Source organism: Protomyctophum bolini, assembly GCF_963924005.1.
Source record: "Protomyctophum bolini genome assembly, chromosome: 9".
Taxonomy (NCBI): Eukaryota; Metazoa; Chordata; class Actinopteri; order Myctophiformes; family Myctophidae; genus Protomyctophum; species Protomyctophum bolini.
In genome coordinates this window covers 23,098,354-23,121,075 of record NC_137870.1, presented here as the reverse complement: position 1 = coordinate 23,121,075, position 22,722 = coordinate 23,098,354, and the positions used below count along the sequence as shown (strand labels likewise).

Genomic DNA, 22,722 nt, shown 5'->3' with positions numbered 1-22,722 from the left:
ATTACAATAGAGTTTCACAGCTGTAATAAAAGTTTAATTGATTTCCTGGTCTCTCTCTCTCACCACTTCAATAGCTATGGTATTATTTATTTTACCAACAGGCTAACAATAGACCGTAAAGGCATTAACAAGGATAAATGCTAAGGCATGGTGATGTCATGAGAAAACGAGTGAATTGCTCACCCTTCACGCCTGGCCTTTGGAGGGGGAGAGTGAACCTGCTACTGTGGATCTGAACAATAATGCAACACTGCCCTCACCTGGTGGACATAACACATGACCACAACAAACCATCACTGATATTGAGTGTTCACACACAGATTCTCTGAATGGGTTGTAAAGGCTGACTAGTAAAGGCTGACATGACTAGTAAAGGCTACTACTATGTGTGCTTAATGTGTGTATACAATTTTCAGATGTTATCCGTTTTGACCAAAACAATACAATCTATTCATCAACTCCTCATCAGGGGAGGGGACATTTGATATAATGCAGTCCCTCGTGTTTTGTAGCTGAGTCCGCCCCCAACGCCTCTGTTTCCCAGCTATGTAAGCAGATATCCATGTTTTCTGTCATGTGTTGTTGTCTGCATGCACAATTTTGCACATAGTTGGACTACATAACTTAGCGCTACATTAGCCTGTTAATCCTCAATTCCTTGCTCTATTCCAGCTTTCCAACCCACATGTTCCAGCAGCCATCGGACATGGATAACAAATGGATTACAGCGTAACGCAACCCCCAGCAGGTCATGAGAAATATCGAAATATGACTGAGATACTATGCCGGATGACCTCTGAAACAGATGAATGTGTGCGTGCAACTGTGCGTGCCGTGTGTGTGTGTGTGTGTGTGTGTGTGTGTGTGTGTGTGTGTGTGTGTGTGTGTGTGTGTGTGTGTGTGTGTGTGTGTGTGTGTGTGTGTGTGTGTGTGTGTGTGTGTGTGCGTGCGTGCGTGCGTGCGTGCGTGCGTGCGTGTGTGTGTGTGCGCGCAAGGCACCCAGATAAACGCAATGACACGCAAACATAAACACACTTACTGAGGTGTAGGTGGTCTTGCCCATGCTGTGGATGTGGTTCTGGTTGAGGTTCTGGTTCTCCTGCTCCCGGCTCTGCAGCCCGGCCAGATGTCTCTCCAGGGCCGCCCAGTCCATGGTGGGCAGAGGTTCCTCCTCTACGCTCTCCACCTCCCTGTAAGCCCCCACCCGCCCCCCAGTCCCCCCACTGCCTCCTCCTCCTCCTCCCCCGATAGCACGGCTGCCCCGGCCCTGGTTGACGCTGCGGTGACTGGCCTTGGGAGTTCCTGTGCCTCCGTGTGGCGCGCCCGGGGAGTGGAGCTGGTGGCTTCTGGGCATGATCAGGTTGCCGTTCTGTTTCAGCTCGTCGGGGACGGCCGCGACCGAGGTGGCGGTGCGTCCGCCCGGCGCACGGAGTGGCGGGGTGGTCTTCACGTCCTGGAACTCCTCGGCCAGACTGAGGCTGTTCACTGTCTTACGGGTGCCTCCGCTGGGGACCCCCGTCCCCCCCGCCCCGACTCCTCCGCCCTCCTCCTGGCCAGGAGGCTGCTGGGAGGTGAAGTCCTCTCCATATTCACTCTCCCACTCCTCTATCACCTTCTTCTTGTACTCCTGGTAGTCCTCGTCCTCCTCGTAGTCATCCAAGGTGACCAGGTCAGGGGAGGGGGAGGACTTGTAGTCGTCCAGGTTGGCCAGGTCAAGAGATGGGGAGCAGGGTGTCACCTTGTTGGAGTTGGACTCTGAGCTGGAGCGACTGGACACGTCACTGCCCAAGTCCATCCCATCCTCCCGGTAATCCTGCAGGTAGAACATAGACAGAAACAGGTGGAGAGAATGACAGAAAGAGAGATAGCGAAAGAGAGATGGAGCGATAGAGAGAGAGAAGAATGTGGCACAAAGAATGAGAGCAAGAGAGAGCAAGGGAGTGAGGAAATGGGGAGGAAGAGGAAAGACAAAACGAGAATTTAGGGAAGTGTGCAGACAGAGATTACTCTCACCACTATTGTGGTTTGAGACCCGCAACCACAAAACACTTCCTGGCTGGCACACAGGAACTTCCTTTTGGGGCAGATTTTCTTGCAGCATTGTTTTGGTCCCTCTGTAATGCACCTTGTTCTTTACCTATAGTCAGCCATTCTGCTGTATCCTTTCTTCTATTGTTCTCCAACCTCCACATGCCATTCCTCTACACACTATACGATCGATTCCTCACTCCTCCTGCCAAACCGTATATTATATCACATCGGTTTCTTGTTATTTCATTCTCCTCTTTTATATAAATCACCTGGTGCATGCATGCAAATGCATATGCATATGCGTACGTGTATACGTATTCAATTCAATGCCTTTATTGTCAGTGTGCAACGAAATTACCACACTATTGTGTATTTGTGTCAGAGCTGATTTCATCTGTAGCGAGTCACTGACCAGCATCAGGTCGCTTCATGGCTGAAGGTGAGTGACACACTGACACGCCGTAGACGCCTATATACACATGACCTTGCATTGACTTATGGGACCAGTGACGGCAAAGGCTGTGTTGTTCCTGTTGAACGGCACAGCCCCAATCACTGCCTGACTGATTAGTATACGGCTAATGAAAACGTCCACTTTGTTTACAACCCTCCACAAATCTCCACTCGACCTCAGGCTATACCACTTCCGCAGCTATCAGTGGGTTTTTGTTTTTTTTTTGTTTTTTTTACACTGTGGCATTAACATAGTGCCTCACATCACTTTTAGAAGTTAATGAAAAGCAAGCAGCAGCAAATTAAACTTAAGAGGGATTAACCACTTAAACCCTCTAGACACAGTATAAGTGCACCTGAGTTGGCTCTGTCTGTCTGTAGGACCCCTTTATCCAGCCACTTATACTGTCTACTCTACACCACCAAATCTCCTCGCCAAAAAGGGCAAATCTACAAACGCACAATATCATGCTGCAAGCCCTTGTTAACTTGTAGGTTAACAACATCACATTGTTATATGTTATGTTCTGAAAAGGACATCATTATCTGAGAATTTTCCATCTCTTTATAGCAATATTAAAACATTACAAGCCATATAAACGACACATTTGCATACATTCATTTGTTTACGATACTGTGACAAATAATATTGAATAATAACATGTCATACATACAGACATATTGCAAGGCATGTGAGTTATGACCATTACTTCACACCTGTGCAGACACGGGGCATTGCTGATGTCAAAGTGCGGTGCTGAATCTATTATAGTGCAATTCATTGTGACTCAACTCCTTGGAGAAGGGACAACTTGCTGATGCTGTGCAGAGATATAGGCCACTCTGCCCTGAGAGATCTGTATTTGTCCATGCACAAAAACAGGCCAGAGACACTAGGAGAATATAGGTGATGAACCATGCCCTGGGCCTATAGAACAGTGACACCATTGTCAATGGCAACAATGCTGCCACACATACCATAACAACAATATTCAATCACACCAGTGAAAATGTGCTGATAAAAGGGTTTAGTTACATAATGTATGTTGCTTGGTCATTGGGATGCCATGTCGATGATGACGTCGGTACAAGAGATGTGGTGTGCCTCTTGCAGTATCACTGCCATCAATCTTTTGATATCATTTAAAGGCTATAGGGCAGCGGGATATAGCCTATATGGCCTATATAGGCTGTGTTCCTTCCCAAGATTCGAGGTCAGCATTTAGCAGAAAATGAGAAGATAGACTTACCAGCTTTTTCGGTAAGCAATACAAAAAATAGACCTGTGCTGTGCTACTGCATGACTTGACATAAGGTATTAGCAATGTTTAAATTTATCAACAGAACACAGTATTGCTAGGATACTGTCAATTGCTCTGCCAAGTGCGGCAGTGCCAACCTTACCGATGTGTTCATCAAAGGGGGCTGCCTGAGTGTGAGCGGTCACTAGTCCCAGCTATTTGCAAACCGGCTTGTCATCGTAGCTGACTCCTCCGTTAATTATAAAAGCTGAATAAACAAAACCAGTTAACCAGATATTACTGCGGAGTACGTGCGGAATATCTGTAATGGCTGTAAGTATGCATCCAAAGTAGACTGTGCATGGGCTGTGGCAACGGAAAGCCGTGCGAATCCGTCTTATCTCGGATTCTCGGACACAGAGTGGGAAAATGATATGTCGGTCGCTGCCAAATCGATTGAGTCAAAACTGTGGCCGGTTTCTTCACCGCCTGGATCCATAAATTGTCACGTCAGTGGCGTGGATGGCGGGTTCCGTCATTCCATGGGAAATATCAAATCATTATTTAAAGTGAAGGGGTTACGATTACGAAGAACAGACTCCGCGCAGGCGGGAGCGATGAGTGCGTTCAGCTGATCCGCTGTGGGATTAACCTCTTCCTCGCACAGGCAGGCTGCATGGGTTTGACCAGCAGTGCACAAACACAATGCAATGCATGATGCACATTGACAGCTGCACAGATCCCCACCCCGGCTGTTTGGGGCGTTTAATTCATGTCAGAGACTATTCTTAGATCTCATCTGTCCCGTGATTTTGTAGGCTAAAGCTGCGTCGGTTTGTAGGGAACATTGCATAGTGCATAGCCTACGCCCATTCTTTGAAGCAAAGTAGACAATTTGTTGTAGGCTGCTGCATGCTGCCATGTAGCCTATTGATTGACATCTGTACTAAACACTATAACAGCACACATTATCACAAGCCAGGACTTTCATGATGCTTATTATTTCCAAAGAGAAACCCTGGCCTACATCGATAATTTAGCAGGCTGAGCGGAACGCCATTCTTTATAGCACACTCTAATGATGTAATGTTTCCAAAAAAGTCACAGGAGAAACCTGATATCCCCCGGCAACAGTGGTGCCCCAGAACCGCCCTACACCACAAGGCGGATGACAGCCGCACATACACATAACGACTGACACTATAGTCTCTGTAGAACATAGAAGACACACGTTCAAAGTATTTAAGTCACACAATGATTCATATCTGCCTGGCCCGACGAGATATGCCCCCGAAAAGTCGCCAGTAACATATCGCCACCGTTCAAATGAGGTAATAACAGTAGGCTATACTCACTGTCATGTTTTCTGTAGGTTCTGCGCTCTCAAGACATCGTGAAGTAAATTCCAGCTCTAGACAACAGCGAGGTGTGAATGTTTTAACAGCTTTACCGAGGTCAGGTGGTGGTGGTGGTGGGCTAGCCTACGCTGGTCGCCGCTACCCGGAGAAATCACATCAGAGAGCCGGTAGATGATTCAGAGCGTCGGTCAGTCAGTACAGTTATCGCTGTGCTGTCTCACAGTCTGTGCGTGTGCGTGCGTGCACCGTGGAATAGCGCTATACAGTCACACCAGAGTCACTTCAGTGAGTGAAACAAATCAATACAAAAACAGGAGGCTTCAGTCAGATCTCCGCTTCCAACCCCAGCGCAGGTCACTCACTGACTGACACCCTCTTTCTTCAACGGCACTGGTCGGAGTAATGGCTCAGTAAAAGCCTCAGCGTGAATGTCTGCAACCGCGCTCGCACAGCCTCATACGTCGACTGGAAACAGCATACTGAGCATAGCCTATCTATACGCTCCTCCGAGAAGCCCCGAGTCCCGTGTGGGCGTGCGAGGGCTTTTAAGAAGCGCACATATAACCTTGCTTCTGCTATACAGCCTTCATAACAGCATGTCTAGCGAGCCTACTAGTATACTACACACCCTTGGCTTAACTGTCGCAACCTGCAGTTCTGAGTGAGGAGAAAGTGACGACGAAAAACACTGTGGCTGGCCCAACCTTCTGCACCCACTGACCTTGCACAGGATGGCAGAAAGAGAGAGAGAGAGAGAGAGAGAGAGAGAGAGAGAGAGAGGAGAGAGAGGGGGGGGGGGGGCTATCTAGGTGAATTATTTAACATACCTGTGCTGGTGTTCTTAATTATTTCCAATGTTATTTTCTGTCACAGTGGTTGTGAATACACAGAGCTACATCTACCATGGGGAATCTCAAGGACCGTTCTGTTGTCACAAAAGCTACTGTGTTAAACCTAAACCATGCCACTGGCCAAGTATTAGTAGATTAGAACATTAAACTGTTGAAAATCAGTTCTTTTGATAGAGGGTTGAAACTTGAAAGGATTCTTAAGTCATTTGGCGCAGATGCCAAAGGGACATTAACATGCATGCACACACGCACACAGTCACACATGCACACACACGCACACACACACACACACACACACACACACACACACACACACACACACACACACACACACACACACACACACACACACACACACACACACACACACACACACACACACAAAGGCCCATGCAGATGGCAGGTGAAGTGTCAAACCAGAGGAGGGTTAAAGCAAACCTGGCACGATATCTTCATGTTTCATTTCACTCCCTTATGTAGCAGCTGGTAATTTACATATGCAGACGTGCGGTAATCAAGCTAATGTCATTGATAAACTGCTCCAGTACACATACAGTATACTCCATATCCTCTTTGGACCATAAGAGGATATGGAGGATACCAGGCATAAAACCAAGGTACATTCTTTACAAAAAGTTTAAAAGCCAACATGTTTCGACCAACAACTGGTCTTCATCAGTGTCTCGGCCTTTGGCCTGGCGGAGACAATTAACTGAGCATGCAGCAATTCAAAGACTGAGCTTCTCCTTGCACTCCAATGGGGACTCTCCACTAGTAGAAATCTTCCGATTGAGGAGACTGCTGGACTGTAACGAGGCTGTGCCAGTCAGAATAGGTTCACTAACTTCACTCCCTTCAAGTCCAAGATCATATCCTATGCTCTGCTTCTCCAAATTGTACTTGCGTATTCCCAAACATCAAAGGGTCATTGTCAAGCAAGTGAACTTGCATAGTGAATCAGTGTATTGTTAGCTAAAAGCAAGGGACTTTGGGGCTTTTATCCATGGAGAAGGGGAATAATATGAGTTCATGTTCACACCAGGCAATTAACTTAATTAACTTGTCAACAGCTGGCTATTAGTTTAGAGTAGACTATGCACATATCTCACAATCAAAGATGCACGCACGCACGCACGCACACACACACACACACACACACACACACACACACACACACACACACACACACACACACACACACACACACACACACACACACACACACACACACACACACACACACACACACACACACACACACACACACACACACAATTTAGTTTACTTGCTGAGTTATTATGACTAATGTTCGACTATGCAGATATATTGTTGGTGTGGAATCCTTTCCACAGTGAGAACAAAATAAAACAAAAGGCACAGGGGCAACAGATATAGACGTCAGTGGCGTGTCACAACAAAGATTTATGAATATATTCCTCAAACCTACAAATGGATGCTGACTTTTACTGTGACTTCGATGTAGAGTGGTGGTCAAAGAAAGCTCACCATTCAACATCACTCACAACATCGCCACTTCGGGCAACTCTGACAAAATGGCCATTTGTTTGTCTCTCTGTGTCCTGTGGTGCCAAGGAGCAGAGCTGCAGTGCCCATGAAACTGCCAATCAATGGAATTGACCAACAACCACAATGGTGCTTGGGGATGGGGGACTGCGGGGGCAGTAGTAAACTGAAAAACAGACACATTTTATACAGTATCTGGGCAGGGTGCACCATATCCGACTACCTATCAGTCAGTGCTCCGGTGCAGGAATCACTTAAGGCCTATTACTGACAGAGAGATAATGCTGGAGAAAAGAAAAGCCCTCAGATAATACAAAAAAGTCAGGGAACATCTTCCTCTGCTTATATCTGTCATATACAGCCGTTTAAAAAACAGGCTGCTCCTGACAGTCGGTGAGAAACTGAAGCTGTCTCTCCCTCGTCAGGAACTCACCCACTCTAACGGAGAAACACAGGAGTGACCTTGCAGGCTATGCTCTCTCCCTATAGTTCTGTCCTGGGACCGAGGGAGAGAGAAAGAGCTTACATTGAAAACAACATTTGAGCTGAACCAAAAGACAGAAAATGAAGCATCAGAAACATAACTGTGGTACAAGGCTTGAAGTCAGGAGGTGTCCTCCTTGGCTATAAGAGACACATCAAGCCTCATGGGGCCAGACGATTCATAGACTCAATAGTATACCTCCTTCCATTGTTGGAAACACTGGAAGTCCACTGAAACGTGATGCACAGGAAGGGCACAGCTCTTTTTGCCATAAACATGCATGGCAGGTCAAAAACGCTTTCTGTACTAGACACAGCCCCTGTAGTTGCATGTTTGTGGCCAGAGGTGCTTCTGTTTTGTGACATCATGCATGTAGTGGTCTGAGCTGAGATTGGTCTACTTTTAAAGGACAGACATGCATACATAGACAAAAAATAAATCTATTAAGGGGCATTGCTCCATGTTTACAGTTTAATTTGACAAACCTTGATGGCCCTTTGCCTCCACAGAACATTGAGTTGCTGTTAGTTACAGTACTTGTGGCAAATACAAGGAAACAAGGAACAACTAAAACCTCATGAGAGCAGCCTAGTCCGTGAGGCAGCAGCAGCAGGATGCAGGCTGTGTTTGATGATGAATAGCAATGTCAGATGGACACAATGAAGTGTTCTGACCCTTAACTTGGAGGCTGACCTGCCATTCTGAATGGAATGGGTGGGCAAACCGTTTAGACCAACCACCAATCGCAACCCAAAACACAATGATGATTAACTCCATTCAAAGTAGTACAAAAAGAGGAGTTGTGTGAGTTGGTGGGTATTGTATGCACTCTGTGTGTGTGTGTGTGTGTGTGTGTGTGTGTGTGTGTGTGTGTGTGTGTGTGCGTGTGTGTCCATGTCAGAGTGTGAGAGTGTGTGTCTGTGTGTATGTGATCAAAAAAAAAAAAAATTCTCGACGATTTTCACGAATTCCCTCCCATCTAATTCACATGTTCAAAACAGTCCACTATAGGTTTGAATACATACATCAGAGAAAGTAAAGATAAATAAACAATTCCTTTACAGCAAAGAAAGAAGAGCGTTTCCTATTTTACAGTGTAATTCTAAAGGCCAGCCTGGAGTATATATAGGGAAGCTATATTCAGCCCTAACCCCCCCAGAGAGCTGGAACTAGCAGAGAGTCTGAAAAAGTCAGCCAAGTCATTATAATGAAGTTGTGACCAGAGTCACCAAAGACGAGATCATAATCACCAAGAAGAGCACAGAGCAGAGCCCCCCCCCCCCCCCCCCCCCCCCAAGCCCATTACTTCCACTACATGCTAACGCTAATTAGTGCATGGGAAAGATTGTAATCAGTTCAATTAGCCAAGCCAGAAAGAGGCCTCCTGTGGGGAAGAAGAGAAATTTAGGCCCACGTATATGTGCAAGCAACCGGAGTGTGGGGGCATATTAGAATATTCATCGATCCTGGCATGCTACATGAAGGTAAAGATATAGGTATTCTAAATCTTATTTGGGGACATTTTTGGGGTCAAAGAAACAATTTATTTTATATAACTCCAGGGAACATGAGGAAGGTGTCTTTAAATATCTCTTTCCATGATCATGATGTGCAAATTAATCATGATCAATTTGCACACCTTCAAAATAATGAGGTTATATATTTTTTGTTTTTCCGCCAGGCCGATCAAGGCCAGTGACTGATGTTTTCATCCTTGTTCGTCTGTGTGGGTCAGTCTGTGAGCAACTATTCTCCAGCACTGTTGGACCAACCGGTATGAGACTTTGCACGGACACTCCCAGTAGGGCAAGGAAGAACCTCTGCCGCAAATATTTCAAATTGGCTTCATGTTGGCGCTATAACAGAGCCCGTCACGCTTTGGCTTGAAACATAGGTCATACAGACATCATGACAAACATCTGGAAAACGCACTGACAAATTTTAGATTTTATCCAAAACTCACACAAATCGGTACACATTGGGCTCCATTTTCGTCGCCGCCGTTACCCGCGACGCAGCTCGCAAGTCGGCCGCTGCCCGAAAATTACGAGTATAGGAGCTTGCTCTGTCCCTTAATGGTGTTTCGGGGGGTGGGGGTTGCAGCACAAGTGAGACTTCAAGGCAGAAACGCATCACTCTTCCATGGGCTATGAGCATAGACCGTAAGGCTATGAAGCAATATCGCACTGGGCATAACGGGCAACGGATAAGGGATCTCATAAAGGCAATGGCATGTGGCACGGTGATTGGTTAAACCACACCTATGCATAATGTAACGGGTAGCGGAGGTGTTTTAGGAATTTAGACAGGAAACCAAAATACCGACTTTAGTGGGGGAACACCCCTCCCCCACTGCAAATAGTGTATTTAGAATGCTCGAACGAAAATGGAGCCCATTATCTCTGCATGGCTCATATCAGATATATATTTTAGATTCCATTACAAATGGCAATATGAAGGCCTTCGACATTGCACAGGTCTTGGTAGGCAACCTGGCCTGGCAGAGACCTGCGCTCAGAGGAGCGCACCTTTCTAGTTTCCTGTTGATACCTGTACACCAAACTGCTCTCTTCTCCATCCTCTTTCTGCAACGCTGCAGAAAAACAGGCACAGTGGTTTAAGCGTCAGAGATAGAGACAGAGACTTTGAGACTGTGTCAGGTCCCAATCCCCCAGTCTCTATTCTGCTCGCCTGGCACCCCTCCACGCCTGTTTCTCTGCCCTGTCAGCAATACAGCCGGCGGAGAGATGCATCCTCCTAGCCCTGAGCTCGGCTCCGCATTATGCCGCACTCGCAGACGTCCACACAATTTACTGCCCTTACCAAATTGGATGGTGTCTCCCGTGCTTTGCACAGGCCTCGCACCTGCTGTTCTCAAACTTCTCTCATAAACGCCACAAGGTATGGAAGGAGAGAAGAGAGGCAGCGACAGTTGATTTAGGGAGGAAATTAAGCTAGACACGATGGAGTGTGAAACAAAGAGAAAGGTGATTGATGGTTTATATGAGAAAGGGAGATGGAGTCGTGGAGTTGTTTGAATTGCACAACATGCACAGATCAATGGCAAGATTCTTTCCCCGAGCACAAGGTAGCAGCTGGAAACTTTACTTCATCAAGAAATCTCCATGGTCTGCAGGTTTGGTACGGTAGCACCTGCTGACGAGCTCAACAGGACACTGAGGGCCAGTTGTGTTGTTTGGCAGGTCTCCACTCACCAGGCAGGACGATAGGAGTGTGTGTGTGATGTTTGGCAAAATGTTTAGGAGCAATATAAACGTGTGTGTGTGTGTGTGTGTGTGTGTGTGTGTGTGTGTGTGTGTGTGTGTGTGTGTGTGTGTGTGTGTGTGTGTGTCTGTGTGTGTGTGTGTGTGTGTGTGTGTGTCTGAGGCAGAGTTGAAAATGTTCATGTGGCATTTCTTCCTCGGCCTAGTGGGAATGTGCGTGCACAATTTCATGGAAATCACACGATGTGTTCATGATTTGTAGCATTTTGTTTGAAACTGAGCACTCCTGCGAACTTTGGAAGCCAATCTTAGCCAATCAGGATGGAGTCTGAGAAATCTGAAAGACCCGTTTCGTTGAATGGCTCGAGAGACTGTGTACCAATTAGCGTGATGTTTGGACAAAATCTGTAGGTGTACTGTCCAAAAACTTATTTTGCACAAAGCGGCCTCATGGTGGCGCTATAACAGGCCGTTCTGGAAAATTTCCAGGGAGTGTGTGTGCAAAATTTGTCATCGACCGGGTTAATGGGGCCGGAGATTAGCTGTTCACAGAAGGATGGACGGAGTGCAAAACATACTCTCTCCCCATGCCTTCGGCCTGGTGGAGACAAAATGTGCGTGCGTGCGTGCGTGTGTGCGTGCGTGCGTGTGTGCATGTGCGCACGTGCATGTTATGTGCGTGTGAGTGTGTGTGTTTGTGTAATCCCTGAAGTGCCCTGGAAGGTGGCAGAACACTGTCTAGACCAATTATTGGTCCATTCTGAGCTGTTGGGTTTGAGACGTCTAGCATCACTCAGATATGGCCTCATAACTCATCAGTGGATAAACAGCTGTCAGTTAGAAGGACAGAGAGATGGCGGAGGAGTGTGAAGACTTTAAGATTGAACCCTGGCTGTTTATAGGGTGTTCAGATTACATGGTTTTACACCCCATTCACTGGATAATGGAGTATACAGGGCAGTAGACCAAACAGTAACTGATAGCCTAAACAAAAGACAAGGACCTTTAATATTTACAAGCAACAAGCTGCAAGATATCTTAGAAGACCTTGAACCTGATCTACACATTCAGTGAAAAGCATATCTATAAGACATTGTACATTGTGGACAACACTAAGCCTATAGAAATAAGATCTTGGTTTTAAATAAGTAGCTTAAAAGAAAGCAGGGGTAAAGGCTTGTGGTGGTGATTACAGTTCTGTGACTGAAAGGTCACAGTTTACATTCCTGCTACTACCATTTGTCGGCTTGTGTTGGTCTGTGATGCAAGCTGTTTTCCACTTGTGTGTTTGCGCAAAGCTATGGCTCTTATTTTGCTCTGAGACATGACATCGAGATCAGATCAGCAAATGAAATGACTGCGTCATCACACAGGGAGGCATGGTTGGTTATGGCAGATGTTGGGTGGAAAAAAATGAATAAATACAGTACAGGATGAAGTAATTGACGAGTCAATAGAGGAAATTAGATCAGATTATGCCAATTTAAATCATAGCCTGTTGAATTCCTTCTGACACTTTCAAGTGGATTATACATAACACAACAGTGGTGATTAGGGCTAATCCATGACAGTGCTGAGATAATGAACTCACCTGTGAATACGTTGTCAGAGTATGTAAAATAGAAACGGAAAAACAACAATCAAAGAAATTATGCATGTAATGGTTTCAGAAATGACAGATCCATTACCTTCTCAACTAAACAGTTGCAGTGGAGTGTAAATGCTAAATGCAAGGGTCCTTGATTTGGTAACTTCGACACAGGTTAGGTTAACAGGTAGTTATACTGGTGAGGCCAGCTAGAATAATTTTAGATGCATAATAATGGTTAAGGCAGGGCACTGTGAAGTGTGCTGAAAAGTGAGCCATCTAGCAGAGGCAGAGTGGTTTGGCCAAACACCCTGGGATCAGGGTGGAATAAGGTAAGGTAAGGTAAGGTAATACCATGTTCCCTGTAAAGGAGGGCTCATCATCAGAGTTAAGTATCCCTCTCAAATGCTGGCCCGTCTCTCTCATCTGTTCTGCATGCTGTCTGTCTTATCAGTCTCTTCCTAGATCCAAACTCTCACTCTCAAATGGTAATGGTGGAAAAAGTACTCAATTGTTTTACTTAAGTAAAAGTACATTACAAGTAGAAGTCCCGTATTCAAAATAAAAGTACAAAGGTATCGGCATCAAAATGTACTTAAAATACTAAAAGTAAAAGTACTCATATCGCAGAAGTTCAAAATGTGTACAAAATCTTTTGAAAATAGGCGATCTACAAGCTCACAATGCGTAACATCGCGACACATTGTGATCTTATAGATCTGCTATTTTCAAATGGCCGAAATGTATAGGGTTGAAGTCATTCATGAACACATGAAGAGGAGCCACAACGACCTCTACTGCCAAACACTGAGGGAAGAACGGATCACCTCAGCAGCCTGTGGGCAAATAAACTGCTCTGTAACCAGCCAGAACGGATCACCTCAGCAGCCTGTGGGCAAATAAACTGCTCTGTAACCAGCCAGAAACATGAAGACACCGATGAACCAAAACCTGACAGCCATCAGCAGTTTACCGAGAATATAGCTCTGACGGGAGAAGGAAAGGCGCATCAGATGAGTTACACTGGAAAGAAAACCCACAGCTGTCAACAGTGTGGCAAGAGTTTCAATCAGTTGAGTGACCTGAAGAAACCCCAGCGTCGCCACACTGGAGAAAAACCTTTTCACTGCAAACATTGTGACAAATGTTTCATTGAGAGGTAATTTACAGAGACACCAGCATATTCCACACTGGAGAAAAACCTTACTATTGTAAACAATGTCACAAGAGTTTCACTGCATCATGTGACCTGAAGAGACACCAGTGTATGGCTGCAGTGTATGAGGCCATCCATGGCCCCGCATCTCTCTGAGATGGGGCCCCATCTCAGGGGACACCTCAAGATGTTCTATTAGAAAAGCTGCTTGAGAAAACTACCCCGTCAAAAGGAATCCTGCAGCAAATGGGCCTTACAGTGAGCAGTGTTGAATCATTCAGAAGGTAGACCACAGGGCAGGTGATAAACGTAAGAATGTTAGATGTGTGTGTGTGTGTGTGTGTGTGTGTGTGTGTGTGTGTGTGTGTGTGTGTGTGTGTGTGTGTGTGTGTGTGTGTGTGTGTGTGTGTGCACGTGTGTGTGTGTGCACGCATACAGTCAACTGTGTATCTGGGTTGATACACGTTTTCTTATTTCAGTGCATGTTGCTTAAAACCCATAACTTCAAGCCACAATGTCTACTATGTACAGTAGATGGTTTTGACTAGGAGGGTTTATTATGAGGAAATCTGTAATCTTGTTACCTTTGTGTGTGTGTGTGTGTGTGTGTGTGTGTGTGCGCGCGGGTGGTGGTAACAGGAGAGATGTTCACCTTATGTAAACATGCTGAAATTTTAATGGAGTAATGTCCTTAGTAAGCCCCCCGTTAGGCAAGGACGTTGAGAGCGTGAGAGAGAGAGAGAGAGAGTACTCTGTACGTTTGCTCCCCTCCACATTCCCACATTCATGCCATCTCCTCTCAGTCTCATCTCAGCTCTACTCACACATGTGAACACGTTGGCAGCAGTGGGAGACTTCATGGGGATTCTTATGCCCAATCTCCCCCTCCTCCTCCTCCTCTGCTGTGCCAGCTCTCTTCCAGCTCTGTGCTTCACTGCCACCTCTCCTTACCCCTCACCTCCTGCATTCCTCTCCATGCTGTAACCCATTCTGCCTTCCATCTGTGCGCAATGTGGGATCTAACCGCCGACTTGATGAGCCCCCTCTCTCAGACCCTCCCCTCCTCTCCTCCTCTCCTCTCCTCTCCTCTCCTCTCCTCTCCTCTCCCCTCGTCTCCCCTCGTCTCCTCTCGTCTCCTCTCCGTCCTGCATGGTGACCGGCTGCCCATGTGTTCTGTGAGCTGGAAAAGTGTTCTGATAAGCACAGTGGGCGTCAAACAGGTGTGACAGGCTTCGCATTCTCCGTAGCCATCCCCTCCGCATGAAGCGAAAACTGCTGCTAAATTGTCAATCCTGCATCACCCGTTCTCCAGCCATGTGCCCCAACCCCTTCCACTACATCCCAGCGACATGGTGCCAGTCACCCACTGATGCAGGGATGATAGCTACATACAGTACCATGATTCCCCTATAAGTAGCGCCTAAGGTGCTGTGAGTATGTGCACAGCATCTGAATGAGAATGTATTCAAGCTGGTACAAATGGAGACAAATGATTGCTTATGGCAGGAACATTCGTGCAGGCATGCACACACACATGCATGCATGCAGACACATACTGTTAACACACAGCACATTATTTCAGTTTGAAAAGATCTATCCAGCTCTTCTCAGTTGTCCTCTGTCAGGGTTGCCTATACACCTTTGGTCTGAATGGCTCCACTTAACATCCTTCATACAACATAAAACAAGAAATTATGTCATAGTCATATTTGTCAGGTGAAACAAGCGCTGTCTCCGTTCTCCCCCCCACATATATATATATATATGGCCGTGGTTGCCAGACTTCCGCAGTGCGGGGCATGGCTTAGGAGGCAGCCAATCATGACTAGGTTGCTACTACGTGATTGGCTACACGAGTGGTGCAGACTCCCATTGGCTTAGGCGGCAGTTTCTGTAGTAGTTTGGACAACAATGTAACGTTGGTGTGAAGCCCACAGCAGATTGGCTTGTTGAACATAGGAAGACAACGACGTGAAAACAAGGTTCCGGAGATGTATGATGAGTCACAGATAAGGCTTTGTTCCCATGTTCAGTTTTACCTATATAGTCTTGTAAGTACACACGCACAGCGGCATCAATGCTAGGACAAATCTATAATCATTCATTCACAACCTAGGAGGTTGCTGCTGTGTTGTGCAGCTGTGTAGAGACCGCTTGCACTTGATGCAGCGTTAAACCACATGGAGGGAGTATGCACAACTCCACTGCGTGAACACAGTGCCCTGACACAAATCATAACATTTATGAAGATTTGTGGAACAAAGAGTGTTGTGCGGAGGCACATAAGTAGGGATAGATAGTTTACTATTAAGGCGAATAGAGAATAGTGGAATAAAAGCCCACATTTATCCACCTGTCACACCACTGAACTAGCAGCCATTACATTTTGACAGTAGAGTGCTCTAGATGTGACCAAAGGTAAAATGCAGGGAATGTTCCCACCCTGCTCAGTCCCATTAATCAGTCTCAGCCTGAATGTATACTACTTTCTCTCGCATGCACACATGCACGCACGCACACATGGACACACACTCTCCCATTTTTACATATAATCTGATAAAATCTTGTGATACACAGGAGTGAAAACACAGAGTGAAAATAGTGAAAACATTTGTTAAGACATGTAGCAATAATCCCCTCCCAAAAGTTTGAATGTAGAGAGGAAATAATATGGGTGGATGGAGAGATGGGCAGATGCAGACGAGAAGAATATAGGGATGAGATGAGAGAGAGATAGAGAGAGAGAGAGAGAGAGAGAGAGAGAGAGAGAGAGAGTGAAAGAAATGAGTTTTGAATAACCTTCAGCATTCTGGTGCAATGTGAGCAAGGTAGGGTCATCTCAAGGGAAGCTAAGCCCTGAATTCTAATCACAACAATAAGGTCAAGAGAGTAATCCCCTGTCCATGGAAATGTCACCGGTCACAGGTTCTGCACTGCTCCCCAATGCACCGCATCCCAGCACGCAGCTATCGACCACCCTCTAATTAGTAGAGGACAGAGGACAATATCATGGACAAAATGCAGTATAAAATCCTGTGTTAATGTAACTCTGAGGGTCTACAAATGTAACCAAATGGACCTGTAAGTTACACACCAAATGTTCTCAGAGTTACAAATGGATAAAGTAAAAGTAAAAACACTGAAAGAAAACACTCCCTTTTCACGCACGCACGCACACACACACACACACACACACACACACACACACACACACACACACACACACACACACACACACACACACACACACACACACACACACACACACACACACACACAGGGTAACATGTTGTACACACACGCTCATACACACACAAGCTCTCCAGAGACAAGAAAGCTAGGTGACTAATATACCAACCTGAATTAATCACAGTCTAAAAGCTAATGGAAATGAGATTGCTAGCTACAGATGACCTCACTGAACACACATACACGGTGAAATCCGGAGTGTTGATTTAACTCTAGATAGACCCATAAGGGTTTTAAACTCTGGATCTAGGTATTCTCTGGGGAAAAGATTTACATGTATCCTTACTAGCAGCAGTTATTTCCAACAGAGTGATTAGATTGAGAACATGACCAGGGTTTGAACAGCTTCTGTTTGACACGCATGTCAAACAGCCCTGACATGCAAGTATGCAGGCATGTAAGGGTGTGACACCGCACACATGTATTCTATTCACGCATGGTGCACAGCCGCGCACACGCATGCACACAAGCACCAACAGTGCAATGGGGCAGTGAGAGCAATATAGCATGCTCTGCCATATCCTGGTTCAAACTACTGCAATTCAGCTCACATCTACACGTGAAATCTACACAGCCTTACACTCCTAGTGTACGAATGTCAGTCCAGGCCGAAACAGGCCGGCCGTTTTAGGAAAACAAAAAAGGTTGTGTGCCTTTCCCAGGCTTATTTAGAGGCCAAATCAGGGCTATTCCTTTTTTCGGCGTGTAGCCTAAGTGCCTCTCCAACTCATTTTCCCGGGCTGAATTAGAGGCCCTGCAGAGCGTCCCTGGACACAGAACTGTCTTTTGTTACAAGGTTAGAAGTCACAACGCCACTGTCCTGTCACTGTGGCCATGTGTGTGTATACGTATGTAGTGTATGTATGTGGGCGTGATGTAATGACAGAGACGTAAATAGAACAGACAAAATAACACAGGGAGAAGAGGAAGATGACATTAGAAAGACAAGCAAGGCTGAACACAGAAGGTGAATAAGGATAGAAAAGGAAAATGTCTGTCATGATTCAAGGAAGTCATTTATTAACATGAGGGGGGAGAGAAAAAAAAGGAGCCGGGGCGTTTCCTAAAGGGAAGGGCATAATGCCTTTCCACCCGCAAGACCAGGGTGTGTATTCATGCCAGCAGTCACAGTGTGGTATTCCATATGAACTGGTGATTGATGAGGCGAGGTCTGGTGACATTATTAAACCCATTCAACTCATTAACATTTTAACTACCTGGACACTTTGGGCAGAAGGGCATGGTGTGTGTGTGTGTGTGTGTGTGTGTGTGTGTGTGTGTGTGTGTGTGTGTGTGTGTGTGTGTGTGCATGTGTGTGTGTGTGGGGGGGATTACATAGATGCAATCACAAGAGCTGCAAAAGTCTGATACTTGAAGTTTCAAATGCAATTTGCGTCGGATAATACGAAACCGTATATCCAATACCATTACTTTTCAGGAAACGGGCCGGGGGGGAAAGCGCCTGTGTTCCAATTGATTTAATGTAGTTATTATTTAGTCACAAGTTTAGTCCATCCATACATGCTACGTCCATCCATACATGCTACATCCATCCATACATGCTACGTCCATCCATACATGCTACGTCCATCCATACATGCTACGTCCATCCATACATGCTACGTCCATCCATACATGCTACGTCCATCCATACATGCTACATCCATCCATACATGCTACGTCCATCCATACATGCTTTATTCCCAGTTCCACCTGATCTCTCATCTCCATCCCAGAGTCTTGGCTCCTTATAGTCAATTACCTTGAGCGAGTGAGGCTTTAGTTTAGAGAATACAACCTGCTACCAGCCTGCTGACTAAGACATGCATTATCTATGCATCCACAGAGGATCACAAACAACTGCTTATTGCTCATAAAAGTCAGACAAGCTTTTACTATAACACATGCGCACGCACGCATGCATGCACACACACACGGTCACCCACGCATCCATGCATTTTATTTTTTGTTTGTTTCAACATTGAGAGATGCAACGTAGCGTTTTCGTGGGGGCGTTTTCAAAACATAAATAATGATGATAAATTAAACAATCCAACGACACAAAACCATCAATGTATAGTAGCATCAGGTCAAGGGCTCTCCCACCATCCCAGGCCCAGAAGTGTCACCTAAAAAAAAGTGAATGATAAACAAAATAAATGAACAGACCAAATAACCTTATGTCAAAGCAGAGTCTACAGGATAAATACTGCTAAAAAAAGAATGCAATAATAATGAACAAAATAAGATGTTTTGCCTACTGTATAATGGCATGGCAAGTGGTTAGCAGAAACATACATGTTTCTTTGATTCCATCATCTGGAACCTTCCTGGTAGTCATGGCTGCCAGTTCCCACCTGATGTTGTGTGGGAGTCCTGACCTCTCCAGACAGTACTGAATAACCACGAGCTTGCATAAAGTCTTCAGGCTAGGACTGAAGTCTAAGATATACAGGTCATCATTGGTTGTGGATTCTTTGAATCCTCCACAGAGGATCATACGATTTCCCACAAGGCAACAGCACATCCTAGACATCCCTGAACATGGGCCTTTGGCTTAACCTCCTTATAGGAGGAGGTATCTGGATTCAATTTCCACAGATGAAAGCTGTCACCATTGAACCTATACACACAGTTCTCTTATAGGGAAATCCTGAAATATGCTGCAGTGCATACTTGTGGAAGAGCAAACCATGAAGTGTTTAGCAGCGACTGCCAGCGAGGAGCTGGTCTGTGTCAAACACAATTTTGTTGTGGGAGGCCTGAAGGCTCTTAAATATATGTCACAGCCCCTGCCACAGTCTGTGCCACACCCACGCATCCTGTGCCCTGATGACTACTTAAGTTAAATGGTTCCACGTGTGTGTCTCACCTCACCTGCTCCCATTCTCCCTAAGGACCTAGTCTATATATAGCCCTTGATGCTTTCATGTGGTTGTTGGTTTATCAGTTTGCTCTTCCTATGTGTATGTATTACTATTGCCTTATAAGGTGTACCTGAGTTCTATTTTTCCAAGTAAAGACTTTGGGCTGTATTTTGCGTGTCTTAAGTACCAGGTCTTATTACCTAACTTGAGTAAACTAAAGACCTGGAGGCGCGATCAATGCCATTTGGCTATTCTGAGTGGCCAAAGAGCACTTTAAACAGCCCTTTAAGTTTATTCTCTGTGTCCTTGAATTCTGCATTTTGGGTCCTTAACTGGGATAGAAGCCTGCCAATATGATCATCTTTGTACCATTGATGACGGCAGAGTGATATGCTGAAACATATACCTTAGTGTTCCTCTGACACACCTCGTGTCACGTCTCCATATATGAATATCACGACACTGACCTCAACAAACCCTGGATGCATACATGGAGAAGACTGGATCATCACCTAGATCTGCATATATGGAGCCAGCCAGCAACTCTACATATGACCTCAAACCCTTAGATCTTCATATATGGAGCTGACCTGTTCTGACATTACACATGTTGATCCACCTCCCTACCCATCCTTCCTCTTCAATGTCTCCCTTTTGACTGATACCTGTCCATTCAAACTCTAGACCAAAGTTATTAGTGAGTTTCTCAACAGGCTCGAAATTAAGGCCCTGCCCTACCTGGGCCCTCATCAAACCCTGTACACTCAAGACACTGCCTCCGCTGCCACCCTTAGATCTTAAATATATGGAGCTGACCTGTTCTGACATTCCATATGTTGATCTGACCTCATAAAACCCTGTACACTCAAGGCACGATTAAAATATGGCCAGTACATAATTCATTCCATATGTTGATCTGACCCCCCATCCCAAAGCGCCAGTGCTCGGCCAGCAGTCTGCCGTCACCCAGGCGGATGCGTGCACACGACCTCGCCCTTTAGGGAGTCTTACTGGAGACTAGAGCTCTGTTGTGACATCACAAACACAACACAAATCACTATAGCACTACTCAGGGTTTTTTTATGAGATATGCTCATCATCACCGGGAGAAACCACAGGAACACACGATAAAAGCTCCACAGAAATATTAATAACGTTGAGGAAGCAATTATACCGCCTCCGTATGCCTCTGCCGCAATTGGATACTGTAGATTAGGTTTGCACTTGACTGGTTTTGTCTGGTAGCTCCAAGAAGGGCGTCATATCACATGTTTTTCCTGGTAACAGCAAGACAGACTCATTTATGCCACTTTGACTACAGGGTCTCTGTCTCTCATCATCACCATGCTTCACTCTTTGTATGGGGCCTCCAGCTATAGAGCGTCGCAGTCCCGCCCCCTTTCAGAACGACGAGTGGCCCAGGAAATGATTCTCCATTCATTTTCTCCATAGGCTTTTCAAAAAGTATTTATTTAAAGACGGTTACGCCGCGGACAAAGCCAACTCGGATCGTGACAAATCAGGACAATAATTACAATGTTTTGGGCCGATCAAATAATTAGTAAGAAGAAAAACAAAACAAATAGTGTTGTATCCTGCCTTTATTTTCTTCTTTCAAATTATTTGATTGGCACAAAATATTGTGTTTGTTGTCATGATTTGTCACGATCCGTGTTGGCTTTGTCCGCAGCGTAACCATCTTTATATAAATACTTTTTGAAAACCTATGGAGAAAATGAATGGAGAATAATTTCCTGGGCCACTCGTCGTTCTGAAAGGGGGTGGGACTGCGACGCTATAGGGATTCATTCATGGATGAATAATGCAAGGATAGCATAGGATGGTTGTCAACATGTAACGTTACCTGTGGTTTGTGCTGATGTAACTAGATAGATAGATAGATAGATAGAATACTTTATTGGCAGTTTAAGAAAATTTACAGAAAATGACATCATTTAAAAAAAACGCCAAATGGACTTAGACACAAATAAGCCTTCGCTTACTATGGGCTTACTGTCTTATATCTATCTATCTATCTATCTATCTATCTATCTATCTATCTATCTATCTATCTATCTATCTATCTATCTATCTACCTACCTACCTAGTACCTACCTGAGTAAAGTACAATGGTGAATGGTGTAAAGTAACTACATTGTAAGTAGATGCATCGTGATAGATGCGTAGAAGCTTGTAGAACTGCTATCTTCAAAAAATGTAAACATTTGATAACTTGAAATGGGACATGCTGCACAATGAGTGCTACTTTTACTTTTGGTACATTGAGTACATTTAAATGCCAATACTTTTGTACGTTCACTAGAGTACACATTTTGAATTCCGGACTTTCACTTGTAACCGCGAGTATTTCTATTATTGCAATATTGATCCTTTTACTTAAGTACAAAATGTGAGTACTTTTCACACACTGGTTGTTCTGGCCAGAAGCCCCGCCGTCCCCTGCATTTCAGCCTCCTCCCCACCTCCTCCATCTTTCTTCCCGGTGCAGCAGCAGCACCTCCATGATCCCCCCGAGGGACAACAGGCTGGGTTGTCAGGCTGCCGAGCCCCCAGAGACGTGCGCAACGATGACAACGCCCCATCCCCCCCCCATCCCCATCCCCTCGGGACACAGCAGAATGGAGGGGGAATGAGACACAAGGACAGGGGTGAGAAGATTAATAGAGTGCTGTTGA

At 45.4% G+C, this 22,722-nt stretch overlaps 1 protein-coding gene across 1 annotated transcript in view; it reads right to left on the bottom strand.

Moving 5' to 3' along the window:
- schip1 (schwannomin interacting protein 1) overlaps positions 1-5,726 on the bottom strand; it is a 44,686-nt gene extending 38,960 nt beyond the window's left edge. Inside the window, exons 1-2 of the mRNA XM_080771385.1 lie at positions 5,081-5,726; positions 1,040-1,813 (exon numbers count right to left, since the gene is read on the bottom strand). Coding sequence (XP_080627511.1) covers positions 1,040-1,813; positions 5,081-5,086 — 780 coding nt within the window. The 5' untranslated portion in view covers positions 5,087-5,726. The remainder of the gene's footprint in view (positions 1-1,039; positions 1,814-5,080) is intronic.
- Between the last annotated feature and the right edge of the window lie 16,996 nt (positions 5,727-22,722).